The sequence below is a fragment of the Entelurus aequoreus genome, linkage group LG08, assembly GCF_033978785.1.
Source record: "Entelurus aequoreus isolate RoL-2023_Sb linkage group LG08, RoL_Eaeq_v1.1, whole genome shotgun sequence".
Taxonomy (NCBI): Eukaryota; Metazoa; Chordata; class Actinopteri; order Syngnathiformes; family Syngnathidae; genus Entelurus; species Entelurus aequoreus.
Window position 1 is genome coordinate 49,246,244 of NC_084738.1, and position 17,641 is coordinate 49,263,884.

The following is a 17,641-nucleotide window of genomic DNA, read 5'->3' on the forward strand; positions in this document are numbered from 1 at the left end:
AGTATGTCTCCCCTGGAGGGTATTAACATGATTTTAGATTAAAATGCAACCAAAACACCCCCCCCCCCCCCCCCCCCCCCCCCCCCCCCCAGACAGGGCTGCTGTAGTGGCTGCTGGTTGTAGGAGCTCTGTGCTCTTATGTGTCATCTTTTGTGTTCTTGATAATTACCTCTTGTTTTCATGTGTTTTTTGCCTTTTGATTTGGGCCCCCTTCGGGACAGCGCACCAAGAAGTGGCACGTTTCGCGACTTCTGCGCTGCTTTTTTGTGAACTTTTGGATCTGCATGGGTGAGCCTTCTGGCCATGACTATATTTGCACCCGAGACCAGCTGCTGGCTCTCTGCCAGTTTGCTCAGAGAGACTGAAGGAGACATGGCTGAGGAGCTCGTGTTGAGCATTGGGATGGACGAGCTTCACGGAGCCCTGGCTGGATGAGCATGTATCAGACACGTTGGTCTCCCTGGACGGATTCTCGCTCATTGGCCGAGAGCTAGTGGGCGGCCTAGGACCGAGTCGGCTCTCTGAGTTTCTCTGCTTGGTCTGTTCCTGTCTCTGGCCGTACTGCCCCCACCCCATCAGACAATAGCGGGGAGCACTGCAGAGGCCACCGCGGTGTACTTACTGTATGTGTGTTTTAAAAATGGGTTTGTTTTATTTTTGAAGAGTGCATGGAAACGGTCTCCAATCTTCTGTCGTTGACGTCAGCAGGCTAATGCAGACCCGCTAAAACGTGGCTGAAAGTCAAAGTCTGCCATCAGAAAATGAGTCTGAAATTACAACTGTGGGGGTGGGAAAGGGTTATCTGTTAACATCTTTGTCGGCACACAACTATGAAATAAGTGCCAAAGTTTGCAGTATTACAGAGGCCCTTTAAGTTGGTCTTGCTTACAGTAAGTTGACCAATGTCTGTTTGCCCGCTTAAGCCAGCGTCGACATACATGGTCTACCGCTTTTGTCAACATACAATTTGAGATTCTTTCTGTTTATGTTGACATGTTAACATGTAATAGTATTAACTTCATCATTATTGCTATTGAAAGTACAAATTAAAAAAAGGAACCTATACTACTGTCTAGCTACACAGCATTAACTTCCTGTTCAGTCCAAAGTAAGATTCAAAATATAAGCATGGTAGGGTTAACCTAGATTATATTTTACAACAACTAACACAATGGATCAATTTATTTATTTATTTGTATTGTTAGTCTCCAGAAGAAAAAAGGTGTGCATGGATGTAGTCAAGAAAGTTAAAAGAGTTAAAGCACCCTGATAGCCACACACACACTAGGTGTGGTGAAATTACCCTCTGCATTTGACCCATCCCCTTGTACCACCCCCTGGGAGGTGAGGGGAGCAGTGAGCAGCAGCGGTGGCCGCACTCAGGATTCATTTTGGTGATTTAACCCCCAATTTCAACCCTTGATGCTGAGTGCCAAGCAGGGAGGCTATGGGTCCCATTGTTATAGTTTTTGGTATGAATACAACAAACTTACATTAGACAAAAGTATAAAATAGTCTATGAAAACAGAACAATCTAAAAACATAAGTACAAATTAAGGACATTATTTTAAACAACTGCTGTAAGTTTTAAAATTCTGTATTATCTCCCATGTTTCTAATGTCATCTGGCCAAAGGCACAGGCAAATGTGCAACAATATCTAGTTTTGGTTTATGTAAACAGCCACTTGTCAAGCAGTCCAAGGGGTTGTCGGGTTCCACTGCATTTTATACCAACGTTGTTTTTTTTTAAATTGGCCTTGCACATTTTGTAAAAATATGATAAAATTATTTTAATGTTATACATATTATTACACTAATGTGCTATGTCACCTATAACCCAAAGCTGAGATGTGGATGTTTTGTTCAGGTAGCTTACAATGTATTGTCCCACATTGGATTGGTTTTCTCATCTTTATTGTACAAACTGAATACGGCCCTGGGTGGAAAAAGTTTGGAAACCACCAACAGCATGAAATGAACACCTCACCATCTAATTCTTTCCAGAATCTATCTACCCAATTTCTCCATTGTCTAGTTGCTCCTTCCTATCTTCTCTCTCCTCCTATTTTCATCTCAAGACCACCATGCGACCATCACATTCATCTCCCCCCCGCCAGCGGTGACAGGGTGACAGCTGTGTACCGCTCTGTCCACACCCGGCCTTTGATCACTCTCCCAGTGCTCCATTCGGGTTAATGAGCGGCGCAGGAGGGCTCTGGGCTTTGCATACTGGGACTCCTACACTGCCCTTTGCTATGTCTAGTGCGCCTCCATTTTCCTGTTCCCTCACCCCATCCTCAACTTCCGTCTTATTTTATGCCCCTTTGCAGACTCCCTGCCTCCTGCGACTTCTCTTGGCAAATACTCTCACTTTTAGCCAGTTTTAACCGCTCTGATTCAGGGAAGATATTAGGGTTGTAAACAGTGAAAATTATTTAAATAGACAAAACCCAAAACCAGTGAAGTTGGCACAGAATACAATTATTTGCAAATCCTTTTCAACCTATATTCAATTGAATAGACTGCAAAGACAAGATACTTGACGTTCGAACTGGAAAACTTTGTTATTTTTTGCAAATATTAGCTCATTTGGAGTTTGATGCCTGCAACATGTTTCAAAAAAGGTGGCACAAGTGGCAAAAAAGACTGAAAAAGTTGAGGAATGCTCATCAAACACTTATTTGGAACATCCCACAGGTGAACAAGCTAATTGGGAACAGGTGGGTGCCATGATTGGGTATAAAAGCAGCTTCCATGAAATGCTCAGTCATTCACAAACAAGGACGGGGTGAGGGTCACCACTTTGTGAACAAATGCGTGAGCAAATTGTTTAAAAAAGAACATTTCTCAACCAGCTATTGCAAGGAATTTAGGGATTTCACCATCTACGGTCCGTAGTATCATCAAAACGTTCAGAGAATCTGGGGAAACCACTACGTAAGCAGCAAGGCTGAAAACCAACATTGAACGCCCGTGACCTTCGATCCCTCAGGCGGTACTGCATCAAAAAGCGACATCGGTGTGTAAAAGATATCACCACATGGGCTCAGGAACATTCCAGAAAACCACTGTCAGTAACTACAGTGTGTCGCTACATCTGTAAGTGCAAGTTAAAACTACTATGCAAAGCGAAAGCCATTAATCAACAACACCCAGAAATGCCGCCGGCTTCGCTGGGCCCGAGCTCATCTAAGAGGTACTGATGCAAAGTGGAAAAGTGTTCTGTGGTCTGACGAGTCCGCATTTCAAATTGTTTTTAGAAACTGTGGACGTCGTGTCCTCCGGACCAAAGAGGAAAAGAACGATCCAGATTGTTATAGGCGCAAAGTTCAAAAGCCTGTAATGGTATGGGGGTGTATTAGTGCCAAAGGCATGGGTAACTTACACATCTGTGAATGCACCGTTAATGCTGAAAGGTACATACAGGTTTTGGAGCAACGTATGTTGCCATCTAAGCAACGTTATCATGGACGCCCCTGCTTATTTCAGCAATACAATGCCAAGCCACGTGTTACAACAGTGCGAAAAAGCACAGGCTTTTAGCTCGGTAGTCAGCACCCTCGCCTCTCATACCGCCGACCAGGGCTTTCGCCCCGCTCAGAGCAGGGGTAAAAACTCAACCCAGCTGATAGAGATATATATTTAGCTCTACCCCTGACGAGAACCCATAGGCCCCCTCAAATATTAACACTGAATTAGTAATCTTACTATTGATTTTAATTGTATTCAATAATCATATCTAACCTACTTACAGGTTACAAAATTGTCAAATGATATGAAACAATGTGTAAATCCCAAACATTATTATTTAACACATATATTGTAAGTTTAAGTTAGGCTGCTTAGAAAATGAAGTACTAACTAAATACACTGCATAAGAAAGGACTGATACATAACTGACCGAAAATAAATGTATACAATTATGGTGTGCTAAAATAAATTGTATTGATAATGAATTTATTTCTGAACTAAACTGTCAATAAAATTAAAGTGCAAATGAAAATACAGCTTCACCACTTTAGTCATATTTTTTACTTTAGTTCTTGACTTCTGTTTGTTTGCGATTGTCATTACTACCACAAGTGGTGGAAAAGTGTATTACAACTGAATACCGCTACGGCCCATACAGACCACAGTTGAGAAGCAGATATTTTTTGGCTGCCCTATGGTTAAGAAACACTCTTCATTGCCTCTGCCAACGAGTTGTATTATTATCATTTTTTTAGGGAGTTGGTTACCATAGTGATGACTGGCAAGCAACAGAATGCTCAGATTGACTAGTTTGATGCACACAGAGAGTATTGTAATTTGATCAGCTTCTGCTATTATTGTGCTGTATATTTTTATTCATAGTTGATGCTTACGTCCAAGTTTGTTGATATGTTGTTAAAAATATAATGGTTTTATGGCTCAAAGTTGCTTTTGTATGTATTGAAAGAAACTACTTTTAAATTACCTAGACATTAGTTTTGCAATGATACGGCAAATTTGAGCAATGGGGGCCTTCAAAACTTCTCAGCCCCGGGGGCTCGCATTAGGTTGAGCAGTGGCAGCTCCTGGCCATTCAAGTAGGGGAAGGTAATTTTCAGCATATTTCTAGACACCCGTATGGTCTCAAATAACCGATAAAATATATAAAGATGCTAGATTCTACAAAGAAAACGTCGCTTAGAGCAGTGTTTTGCAACAACTGTGCCGCGGCACACAGGTGTGCTGTGAGATACAGTCTGGTGTGCCGTGGGAGATTATGTAATTTCACCTATTTGGGTTAAAAATATTTTCTGCAAACTAGTAATCAAATTTGCAAATAAAGGGCCGTTGTTGAGTGTCGGTGCTGTCTAGAGGTCGGCAGAGTAACCGTGTAATCTTCCATATCAGTTGGTGGCAACAGTTAGATAATTGCTTTGTAAACGTCGCATCTAATGCTTAAACCAAAAATAAACAAAAGGCGAATGCCCCTAAAAAAGGCATTGAAGTTTAGGGATGGCTATGGAAAACGAAACTAAAACTGAACTGGCTACAAAGTAAACAAAAACAGAATGCTGGACGACATCAAAGACTTACAGCGTGAGGAGCAGAGACCGCGTCCACAAAGTACTTAAGTACATGACATGAAAATCAACAATTTCCACACAAAGAAGGATAGCGTCCGCACAACTTAAATAGTCTTGATTATTATTATTATTATTATTATTACTATTTATTAAGTTATTTATTTATTATTATTATTTTTAGATATTTTATTCATATTATTTTTTTATTTTTCCCCTCCCTCAGGGGGGTAAACTCGACGGGGCGGTTGCTGGTTGTTCCATCTCCATCATTGGGGTCCCTGCGGGTGGGGTGGGTGGTTCCTGTGGCCCCGTGCTGGGCGGTTCTGCGCCACGCCATGTTCTTCGGGGGCGGGGGGTGGGCTCGTGGGGGTCCGGTTGCTGGTGGGGCGGGGGCGGTCTTCCCGTCCGGTTGCGGGGAGTCTCTGGGCCCCCCGGGCGGGGCGTCCCGCCTTTCTGCCCGTGTGGGATGTGGTCTCTCGCTGGCTTGAGGTCTGGCTGCGTGGGGCCGGTGGTCCCTGGTTCCCTGGGCGCCACACCTGCTGTTTGTGGGTTGGGCTCTCTGGGTGGCTGGGGCCGTACTCTGGCTCCCACACACACTGGGAGTCAAATGTATTGTACATACAAATACACATATACTCACATACATAGGTACCTACGCTCCCACATACTGTACATACACAAATACAGTACATACCTACATACTCAAAGTTTGTACATCCACACGCACATTGACTGTACAAACATACATATACACATACTGTACATATACATTCACTGTACAAACATACATATACACATATTGTACATATGCATTCACTGTACAAACATACATATACACATACTGTACATATACATTAACTGTACAAACACATATACACATTCTGTATTTATGCACATAATCAGGTTTCTTCAAACATATATTAACGTTGTTGCCCTAGGGTAAACTGGGTAACACTTGGCACACTGGTAAAGCTTAACCTATTAATACTATAACAATCTACAAGGTTAATATAGGTTGCTTCTCTTTCTTCCACTCCATTTTTCTGCATTCTTTCGTATCTCTAGTTATCATTACGTATATGTTTTGTTGCATTTGAACAACTGTATTGTTGATAATATAGGTAAATTATTAGTATTATTCATTATCAATAGCGCTATTTCTATTGGTATTTGTATTGCTCCATTTGAAGTGTAATAATGCTCATAGTCATTTCTGTATTATTTTTTATTTTCGCTAACTGCTTATTTGCTATCACTTTTACCATCATATTTGTACATGTAGTATTTGCTGATGTTGCTCTATTGTTGTTGTTGTTGTTGTTATTGTTGTGTTTGCTGTTGTTTTTGTCTCTCTGTCTAATCCCCCTCTTGTCCCCACAATTTCCCCCTCTGTCTTCCTTTTTTTCTTTTTCTATCCCCTCCTGCTCCGGCCCGGCTGCACCAAATGATAATATAAATACATTTAATAAAGTCAAATACAAATAAGGCAACAAGAGAAGTATCCTACACTTTTCTTTTGTAAAGTAAATCTGAACAGCCGATATGGGCATCTACATCAACTATATAATTTGCCGGAGAAGCTGGACAGGACAAAAAAAAAAAAAAAAAATGGTCTTGATTGCGCCCTGTGATGAGGTGGCGACTTGTCCAGGGTGTACCCCGCCTTCCGCCCGATTGTAGCTGAGATAGGCTCCAGCGCCCCCCGCGACCCCGAAGGGAATAAGCGGTAGAAAATGGATGGATGGATGGGTCTTAATTGCTAAAACAAAGCAGGTGCGGGGAATACCGCTCAAAGGAAAACTGCTACAGGAAAATACCAAAAAAAAACAGGAAAAGCCACCAAAATAGGAGCATATGACACTACACACAGGAAAACACCAAAAAACTCAAAATAAGTCATGGCGTGATGTGACAGGTCGTGACACTTACTTTGAGACAAGAGCTATAGTGATGCATGGTTGCTTATGGTTTGAATTCATATCCAACAATTGCAACGGTGAATTTTTACTGTCAATATCAACTACTGAGTTTACATTTTCAATGTTTTCTGCTGGTGGTGTGCCTCCGCGTTTTTTCAATGAACAAAATGTGCCTTGGTTCCAAAAAGGTTGAAAAACACTGGCTTAGAGGATTGTAAAATTCTTGTATCAACTCGGAACACTGGAATGAAACCTAAAAGCGTCTCTAGCAGTGAATTATATTTCAAGATCACCAATTTACTCATTTTCCTGTCAATCAAAGAGGAGTTCAGTCTCAGACAGATCATCCTATTATCATGCGAAGGCTCAGCATCCAGGCTGGCTGAGGCCGAGCCCACTTCTCATTCACTTCCAGAGAAGCTCCGGAATCCGATGAACGGGACAAAAACTCAGCATTTTTCAATGACTGTCTAATTTGGCTCGAGTGGAACAACCCACTCTCTACTCCCCCATTGAAGTCAACGGACGGTCAGCTTCAACAATGTTTAATTCTCTGTGATGCGAACACAATGAGTTAGGAGAAAGTCGCGTCAGCTGTCGTGAAAGTAGCTAATTCTGCACATAAGTTGAACATATTCAGTAAACAAAATGTAAACACATAAGTACATATTTGACCACTTTTTTTGGGGGGGTGGGGGACATTATAGGTGAAGCTGAGCTTTCCTTCCAGTCTTAAGAGTAATCACCACTGAGGTTAAGGCAGCCCAGACTGTAGCGCCTCTCAGACGCTATAAAAAGGACAAAGAGGTGATCACCAACAATTGCTTTATTGAACAAAACAGACAGCCACAATTAACCGAAGCAGAATAACAGAAACATGTAACCCATTTTACTGTGACTCTCCCCCTCGCAAGCCACCCCTGACAGGGCTTCACAAACAGTTTTACTAACCAGAACTCTTAGCATTACACATAACTTTTGGATGGCTACACTGTATCATAAGTGAAACTAAATGGAACCAGGGGTGTCCAAAGTGCGGCCCAGGGGCCATTTGCGGCCCGCAGCTAATTGTTTACCGGCCCGCCACACATTCTGGAAATGCTATTGCAAAAATAAAAAATAAACATAAAAAAATGTGGAATGAGGTGAAATCTAACTAGAAAAAGTTGCAATGTTGACACAAAGCTGCCATGCAGGCTGGTTTTTTTCTTTTGTCTATCTTTATTTTTATTTTTTTGCCATTGCTCAAAAAAAAAAAAATCAATGTTATAATGAATTATTGACTTATTCAAGGCTCCAATTATTTAAAATATTTCACTTTAAAATGTTTTATGTGGAAAATATTGCATATATTGTGTGGTTGCCATATACAAACATCAACGTTTTCTTTGACAAAAGAGCATAAAACAAACAAAATAATAGTTCAAACGTAAAATCGACAGATATATCTGAAGTTGATCTCGTAACTTAAGTGTTGAAAGTAAAAACAACTAATAAAAATGCATCACTTTATGAGTGGGGCACCTTTTGGATCCCAAATATATTTAATGGGATTTTATTCATCTTTTCACGGTGATTACTCAAAAATAGTAATAAAATTAAAATCAATGGTGTCCTGCATTATTGATCTTTTTAAGGCTCTAATTACTTCACATCAAACATTGCTTTCTGAATTTTTTTGGCAGTGGGGGAAATACTGCATATTTCAGTTTTATTATAAAAAACAAAGTTGTCATTGACAGGAAAGGCTTTTTTTTTTTTAACTTAATATCAACCTGAAGTTGATATACTGTAGAGATTTACTGTAAGCGTTAAATCAATTAAAAAAATTATAATTTAACTTTTTTTTTAACAAATTTGAACATTTTAATAATTGAGACCCTTTATGGTCCCCGGGAGCCCTAAAGGTAAAAAAAATAAATTAATTTAAAAAAATACATATATTTTGTTATAGTTTTGAAAATGAAAAATATCAAATTGGCCCCCGCATGCTTTAATTTTCCCGTGTGCGGCCCTCAGTGGAAAAAAGTTTGGACACCCCTGCCTTAAACGAATACTTATTTAGCCTAAGCCCCGTTTCAGCCACACTAAACGAGCGTTTAAGATCCCCCTCCTCGTACAAATGTTTGCTCAGGTAAGTCTGCCGTGTATTTCTTGAATCTCCGGCACTCAGCTTCGTATGGACTGATTGATCGTTTACAAAGTGATTTCGGAGAGGAAGTGACGCCAGAAAGACCACGCCACAGCCAACTTCATAACAACCAAAGCTAAAAAGATGGAGGAGACTCCTCTAGACATGCCCGTGTTTCTCCTTCTTCTACATGTACAGACGCTTGTGGAAATCACACACCAATACCTTAAGTGAAGGAAACGCGCGATTGCAGCTATTTCGGATCCAACACTTCTCGGACGACAAGAGAACTTTCGCAGCTGTAATTCTACTTAGCGAAAAACTTGGTCCCTTCCTCCCGTGGATGTGACACAGGCAGCTGTGAAATGGTCAGGCAGTGTGCATGATGCCCGCATCTTCGCTAACTCCGCCATTAGCGCGCAGCTGAAAGATCAATCAATCAATCAATGTTTATTTATATAGCCCTAAATCACAAGTGTCTCAAAGGGCTGTACAAGCCACAACGACATCCTCGGTACAGAGCCCACATACGGGCAAGGAAAACTCACCCCAGTGGGACGTCAATGTGAATGACTAGGAGAAACCTTGGAGTGGACCGCATATGTGGGTAACCCCCCCCCCCCCTCTAGGGGAGACCGAAAGCAATGGATGTCGAGTGGGTCTGACATAATATTGTGAAAGTCCAACACATCAGCGAAAGTCCAGTCCATGCATGGTGGGGCCAGCAGGAACCATCCCGAGCGGAGACGGGTCAGCAGCGTAGAGATGTCCCCATCCGATGAACAGGCTAGCGGTCCACCCCGGAGCAGAGTAGAAAAGAAAAGAAAAGAAACGGCAGATCAACTGGTCTAAAAAGGGAGTCTATTTAAAGGCTAGAGTATACAAATTAATTTTAAGATGAGACTTAAATGCTTCTACTGAGGTAGCATCTCTAACTTTTACCGGGAGGGCATTCCATAGTATTGGAGCCCGAATAGAAAACGCTCTATCTGGGAATCACTAATAAGCCGGAGTTCTTTGAACGCAGATTTCTTGCCGGGACATATGGTACAATACAATCGGCAAGATAGGCAGAAGCTTGACCGTGTAGTATTTTATACGTAAGTAGTAAAACCTTAAAGTCGCATCTTAGGTGCACAGGAAGCCAGTGCAAGTGAGCCAGTATAGGCGTAATATGATCAAACTTTCTTGTTTTTGTCAAAAGTCTAGCAGCCGCATTTTGTACCATCTGTAATCTTTTAATGCTAGACATAGGAAGGCCCGAAAACAAAACGTTACAGTAATCGAGACGAGATGTAACGAACGCATGGATAATGATCTCAGCATCGCTTGTGGACAAAATGGAACAAATTTTAGCGATATTACGGAGATGAAAGGAGGCCGTTTTAGTAACACTCTTAATGTGTGACTCAAACGAGAGAGTTGGGTCGAAGATAATACCCAGATTCTTTACAGAGTCGCCTTGTTTAATTGTTTGGTTGTCAAATGTTAAGGTGGTATTATTAAATAGATGTCGGTGTTGAGCAGGACCGATAATCAGCATTTCCGTTTTCTTAGCGTTGAGTTGCAAAAAGTTAGCGGACATCCATTGTTTAATTTCATTAAGACACGCCTCCAGCTGACTACAATCCGGCGTGTTGGTCAGCTTTAGGGGCATGTAGAGTTGGGTGTCATCAGCATAACATGATGATGGAACCATCCCCTCGTGTCCCAAACAACTGCTGGAAGATGAAGATACAGTCCCTATTTTGGGTGACCCAGCTTATCCCCTGATGACATATCTCACGAAAGAATACCCCAACGGCGGAGTCAACCCACAACAATGGTTTTATATATATATATATATATATATATATATATATATATATATATATATATATATATATATATATATTATATATATATATATATATATATATATATATAATATATATATGTTTAGATCCCTAGATTAATTGTTGTACCATGTTCTTTATCGCATTGTCTACTTTCTCATGTCCAATAAAGATATGATTCATGTATGATGTCTCAGGTGTGACTCACTGCAATAGGGCCCCACAGCACACTGGATTGTAGTTCATTGAAATACCACAACACTGGATATTGTTCAAAGGAGATACATTTTAATTTAAAAACTTGCACACAAAACACTGCAAACAAATGTAAAATGCACAGCAAACTATTTACAATATAGCTCTTTTAAATAACAACTTCACAGTGAAGTAAAGTCATCTACCGGAGAGCTTGGAGCAGATGGACGCTCAGGTGGATTATTATTATATATATATATATTGTTTTGTGTACTAGGTCGCGTTGCGCGGGCGGACGGAGGGGGCGGGGGTCTTAAACGGTGGCATTGTTGTGTGTGGACAATGTCCTTACACCTTTGATTGGATGCCTGTCAATCACAGAGCACACTCACATTTTTGGACAATTTTGTGTACAATTTTGTGTACAATTAACTTAGCATACATGTTTGGAGGATTCGGTAAATGCACACATCGGGTGGAACATGCAAGCGTCACACAGATATAGTCGATTTGAGACATTGTTTTGAGGCTAACATGCAAACCACCAGGCAACGATGTGGTTAATTGCGGCTGATGAATTGTCTGCAACAGACCAAACAAGAGACATATGAGGATTAGTGTGTTGATCAGATGGGAAAAGTACAATAACAAGTACCATCACATTTTACCAGTGGTGTGCCGTCAGGGCCAGCAAGGCCTTCTCTGCTGGCCTAACAACCAGAAATCATGATCATAATTAAAGATTAAAGTAATGTTTAATTTACTTTCCCTAAATATCTAAAAGTATTCATATTCTCTTCATGTCATATTATGCTCCTTTCACCGCTGTTGTTTTTAGGTTATAGAGTTTTTATCCAATTTATGTTGCCATGCTGTATGAAATCTGCCCAGTGCCTTAACAATTAATAATGCAGGCGTCTATGCACTCTAAGTGAACGGACACAAACATTTGACGGACAGTTGCGATAGCCAATCAGATCACGAGTTGTTGTCAGTAAGGCCTTCTAGATGGCCTAAGGCAGATACATAGTGATGTTATGAGCTAGGTAACATAAGAACTCCTTTACCCAGCATGCCACAGTAGTGAAGAGCATGCACAGTAGCCCCGTTAAGCCAGTGGGATCTTTTTGATGAGCACCTTGTGGAATAAAATTTAAGAACTCCGCCAACACGCCTCGTCAGCATCTTTTATGATTAGACAAGACAACACATATATTTGCAAGGCCATTTTCAAGAAGGATATTTAAAGAGAAACTACATCTTGTGAGACTATGTCAGCCAACCACGGAAACTAGCTCAGCTGTCGATGAAATTTGAGTTCAAATATTTTATTTTTTTATGTTTAATATGTTTTTTGCAATTTCAATTTTGACAGTACCACATAAGATATGTTTTAATTGCTGATGCGGGTTTATTGGTTTTTATATACGCCAGAAAAGAACCCTTTTGGTACAATGCCCAGTAGTGCGTAAATGTGTTTCTGTATAGTATTTCTCCAGCAATGGTCATGTGGTGACATCAATTATGGTATTTTGAGAGGTAATCATTGAAGGACATCACTGAAGGCCTAGGTGGGAAACGCACGGCCCGCCACTGTATTTTACACACACTTTTGATAAACTTTATAGAAACGATTGTCCATCACAGCCTTCTTCCCATATCTAGACCTTTGATTGTGCTACAAAGCAGTTTGTACAGCCTGATAAACCTCAGCAATGAAAACAGAAGCAGACAAAATATCCTCAACTTTACGTCTGGCTTTACCAACTGCCATGTGTGTCTTTAAACACAATCAATCTGTTGATTCAGTTAGCGGTATTTGCTTTTGTATATTGAAACCATCTGCATACATGGAAACAATAGACAGCGACATTTACAGACTGAGCCCTTAAGGTTTTTTAAATCCTACCTTTGTCTGTGTCTGCAGACTCTCTTCCTCCTCTGCTTTGTTTTATAATTTTGGATCATTTTTCTTTACACCCACCCCTAGCAACTCATTGCTTGCCCCTTCCCCAAATGAAATTCTGCAGCTGTTCAAATGCAGGTATGGATAAATGAAAGAGATAGCAAAGGAAGTGGGAGATGGTTTTAATATTGATTTTGGTTAATTAGATTTCTATTGGTAGTCTCAGGGGAACTGGAGTGGCGGCGCTCTGTGTTTGAGTCCAGGCAGACAAAAAGCAAGGCCCAATTGTTTGGACACAAAGCAAAGAAATAAGAGCTTCACAGATTTGATATCTAGTGTGTAGTGGTAGGCTATGCCTACATATCCCAGGGTGCTTTGGGGCTGGGGCTTACTTCCTGAATGACTAGTAAACATGGCAGCAACGCTACCTCTCTGTGTCCCTGAGCCATTCTTTATACATGGTGTCAGAGAGTGAAAAAGAACTCAAAAGTTATAACTTTATACTCCTGTGAAGCGGTGGATGTTATCTCTTCATGAATATAGCCTGGAGGAAGCTCAGTGCTGACAATAAAAACGGAGATAAGTGAAGAAAAGTTGCTAAGCTAAAAAAAAAAAAAAAAAAAAAAAAAAAAAGCCTGCGACTTGGCTGAGCTACACAAACCTTTCCTGATCGACAACTAAGGGAATATACAATGGCATCTACACAAATATCACACCCAGAACCATTTGACTTCTCAAATCCGTCAGGATGGCCAAGATGGATCAGAAGGTTTGAGAGATTTCGTGTTGTATCTGGATTAACAGAGAAAGAAGAGGAGTATCAGGTGAATTCACTTCTCTATGCTATGGGAGATGCAGCAGATGATATTTTGGCAGTTTTACCGTTGACTGATGAAAACAAAAAGAAGTATGATACAGTTAAAGAAGCATTTGAGCAGCACTGTGTGGGAAAACACAATGTGATTTTTGAAAGGGCCCAGTTTAACATGAGGTTCCAACAAGATGGAGAGAGTGCAGAAGCATTCATCACCACTGTGCACAAGTTAGCAGAACATTGTAACTATAGAGATCTGAAGGAAGAGCTAATAAGAGACAGAATTGTGGTTGGAATAAATGACAGGAGGCTGTCAGAACAGCTACAGATGGACTCAGAATTGACCCTGGTGAAGACAATACAAAGAGTGAGACAAAGTGAAACTGTTAAGAAACAACAGACATTAATGTACAACACTGCTGGAGAAGGAGACTCCAAGATAAATTTAGATGCTGTTCAGACAAGGTTTCAGCGCCTGGGGAAAAAGCCTCAACACTCAAACAAAGGCCAAAGGTCAGACACTCAAGGAGAAAAAGAGTGTGGCCGATGTGGAAAAGGACGCAGACATGCATGGAAAGACTGCCCAGCTAAAGATGTAGAATGTCGCAAGTGTCGCAAAATTGGACATTATGCAGTGGCCTGTTTCAGAGGGAAAGCAGTAAACACAGTCACAGAGTGCCAGTCAGACGGTGACAATGATCAGGAGGACTATGCTTTTCTAGGTGAGGTGCAAACACAGACTACAAGGCCTTGGATGGAAAATATACTACTCAACGGGGAAGCCATTAATTTTAAAATCGACACAGGAGCTGACGTGACATCCATACCGGAAAGTGTCTTTAAACCAACACGAGATGGCAAGTTGGAGAAACCACTTAAGAAACTGTTTGGACCGGGACGCAACCCCCTGAATGTAAAGGGCTGTTTCCAGGGGAAAATGCTGGCAAAAGGCCTCTTTACAGACCAACATGTTTATGTTGTGGCAGGACTGACACAACCACTTCTGGGACTACCAGCCATAGAGGCCATGCAACTGGTTCACAGAGCAGAGGCTGTCACAGCGACACAGCCTGAAACAGATTTCAAAGCAGCGTATCCAGCGGTGTTCCATGGGCTTGGTGAGCTGAAGGAGCCGTACCGCATAGAGCTGAAAAAAGGAGCGACACCTTATGCTCTCTCAACACCCAGACGGGTCCCAATGCCACTGAGAGAGAAAGTGCGTGAAGAACTGGATAGAATGGAAACTATGGGAGTCATATCAAAAGTGACAGAACCAACGGCTTGGTGCTCTGGAATGGTTGTGGTTCCAAAACCAAAGCAGGACAAACTCAGGATCTGTGTAGATCTCACAAAGCTAAACAAAGCAGTGAAAAGAGAACGCCATATTCTTCCTTCCGTCGACCAAACACTTGCGATGATGTCAGAGGCAAAGGTTTTCACAAAACTAGATGCTCGATCTGGATTTTGGCAAATCCCATTAACCCCAAAATCACGACCATTAACCACATTCATCACTCCTTTTGGGAGATATCTGTTCAACCGCCTGCCCTTTGGGATCAAATCCGCTCCAGAACATTTTCAAAGAAGGATGTCACAAATGTTGGAGGATTTTGAGGGCGTGCTGTGTCATGCAGATGATGTTCTTGTGTATGGCCGTGACAGACAGGAACATGACCAAAGACTGCACAGTGTGCTCCAGAAAATGCAGGAGGAAGGCCTCACTTTGAACGAGAAGTGTGAGTTTGCTAAGGAGCACATGATCTTTGTTGGTCACAAGGTTTCGGCAAAAGGCATCGAGCCCGACCCAAACAAAACAAAAGCGATTCTTCAGATGCCAGAGCCTGAATGCGCGGAGGATGTGCGCCGCCTAATAGGCATGGCAAATTACCTGTCCAAATTCTTGCCACAACTGGCTACTGTCACCGTGCCCCTGAAAGACCTACTGAGGGAGAAAAATGAGTGGGTCTGGGGGGAACCTCAACAGACTGCTTTTCAAAAGCTGAAAGAAGGACTGAGCTCACCGACAGCACTTGCTAAATATTCAAATGCAGCAGAGACTCAAGTAGCAGCAGATGCATCAGCATACGGAATAGGTGCTGTTCTCACGCAGAAACAGGCTGATGGCTCATGGCAACCAGTGACGTTTATTTCAAGAGGACTGACAGATACAGAGAAGCGCTATGCGCAGATTGAAAAGGAGGCGCTGGCAGCAACATGGGCGTGCGAAAGACTGACCTCCTACGTGCAGGGTCTACACTTCACACTCCTGACAGACCATAAGCCCCTGGTCCCACTGTTGAGCACCAGAGGTTTGGATGATCTGCCACCAAGGGTTCTGAGATTTCGTCTGCGACTCCTGAGGTATGATTATGACATTGTTCATGTCCCAGGGAAAAACCTCATCACTGCAGACACGCTGTCTAGAGCGCCGCTTCAGGACAAGATGTCACCTGGTGACTTGGAACTTGAAAGAGAGGTCCAGGTGTTTGTGAATGCAGTTGTGTCCTCACTCCCCGCTACAGACACACGATTGGAAGAAATTAAACGGGCACAACAAGCAGATGAAACATGCAAAACAGTGTCACACTACTGTCTGACAGAATGGCCGGAAAAACACACGCTGAGGCCAGACGTTGCCCCCTACTGGAAGGTCAGAGCAGACCTGTATCTTGCAGATGACCTTCTCATGAAAGGCGAGAGACTGGTGATACCACAAGCACTCAGAAGGGAGATCATGACTAAACTTCACGAAGGTCATCAAGGAATCTCCAAATGTCGCTCTAGAGCCAAGGAATCGGTATGGTGGCCTGGAATCACTGCCCACATCAGAGAGGCAGTGGACCAGTGTGAAACGTGCCAAAAATATAGAATCCAGTACAGAGAGCCGCTGATGGAGACCACAGTACCAGATCGCCCATGGCAAAAGGTGGGGATGGACCTGTTTGAATGGAGCAAAAAGACTTACCTGCTTATTGTTGATTATTTTTCTAGGTACATCGAGGTGGCAGAGCTCAGAGTTACGACATCTGAGGCCACCATTGGAGCTGTGAAAGATGCTTTTAGTCATCATGGTTACGCACAGACCGTGGTTTCTGACAATGGGCCCCAGTTTTTGTCGGAGGCATTCAGAGCATTTGCAAAAGAGTGCAGCTTCACACATGTCACGAGCAGTCCTCGCTACCCACAAGCGAATGGTGAAGCGGAGCGTGCTGTTCAAACTGTCAAGAAGCTGTGGGAAAAAGACACTGACCAAGTCAGGGCACTACTGGCATACAGAGCCACACCGCTAGAGCACGGATTCTCACCAGCGCAGTTGCTGATGGGGAGGAACCTGCGCACATCGCTGCCGCAGCCTTCAAGCAAGCTGGACCCTAAATGGCCCGAGCTGCAGGAGTTTCGCCAGAAGGATGAGGAAGGGCGACGCAAGCAAGCTGCAAACTACAACCACCACCACCGTTCCCGTGCGCTCCCAGAGCTCCCGTCTGGACAGAAAGTGTGGGTCACCACGGAAGCGACCCCTGGGACTGTATTGGGAAATGCCCACACACCAAGGTCATACTTGGTAGAGACTGACAGGGGCGTTCTGAGGAGAAACAGAATCCACCTCAGAGCCACAGGTACTCCTCCTGGACAACCACAAGTCACCAGGTCAGGCAGAGTGACAAAGGCTCCTGAGAGACTTGATTTGTAGAACTCTAAAGTATTTCAAGTTCTTGTTTGTGAAAAAAAAAAAAAAAGAAAAAAAAAAAGAAATGTAAGCGTTTTGTAGAACTCTAAAGTATTTCA

At 42.3% G+C, this 17,641-nt stretch overlaps 1 protein-coding gene across 1 annotated transcript; it reads left to right on the forward strand.

Annotated features, from left to right (window-relative positions):
* The first annotated feature begins 13,434 nt into the window (after window positions 1–13,434).
* LOC133656004 (uncharacterized protein K02A2.6-like) lies at window positions 13,435–16,981 on the forward strand. Its single transcript, XM_062056723.1, has 2 exons — window positions 13,435–16,781; window positions 16,847–16,981. Exons 1-2 carry the CDS (start codon window positions 13,734–13,736, stop codon window positions 16,883–16,885), a joined length of 3,087 nt encoding a protein of 1,028 aa, XP_061912707.1. The 5' UTR covers window positions 13,435–13,733; the 3' UTR covers window positions 16,886–16,981.
* The last annotated feature ends 660 nt before the right edge of the window (window positions 16,982–17,641 follow it).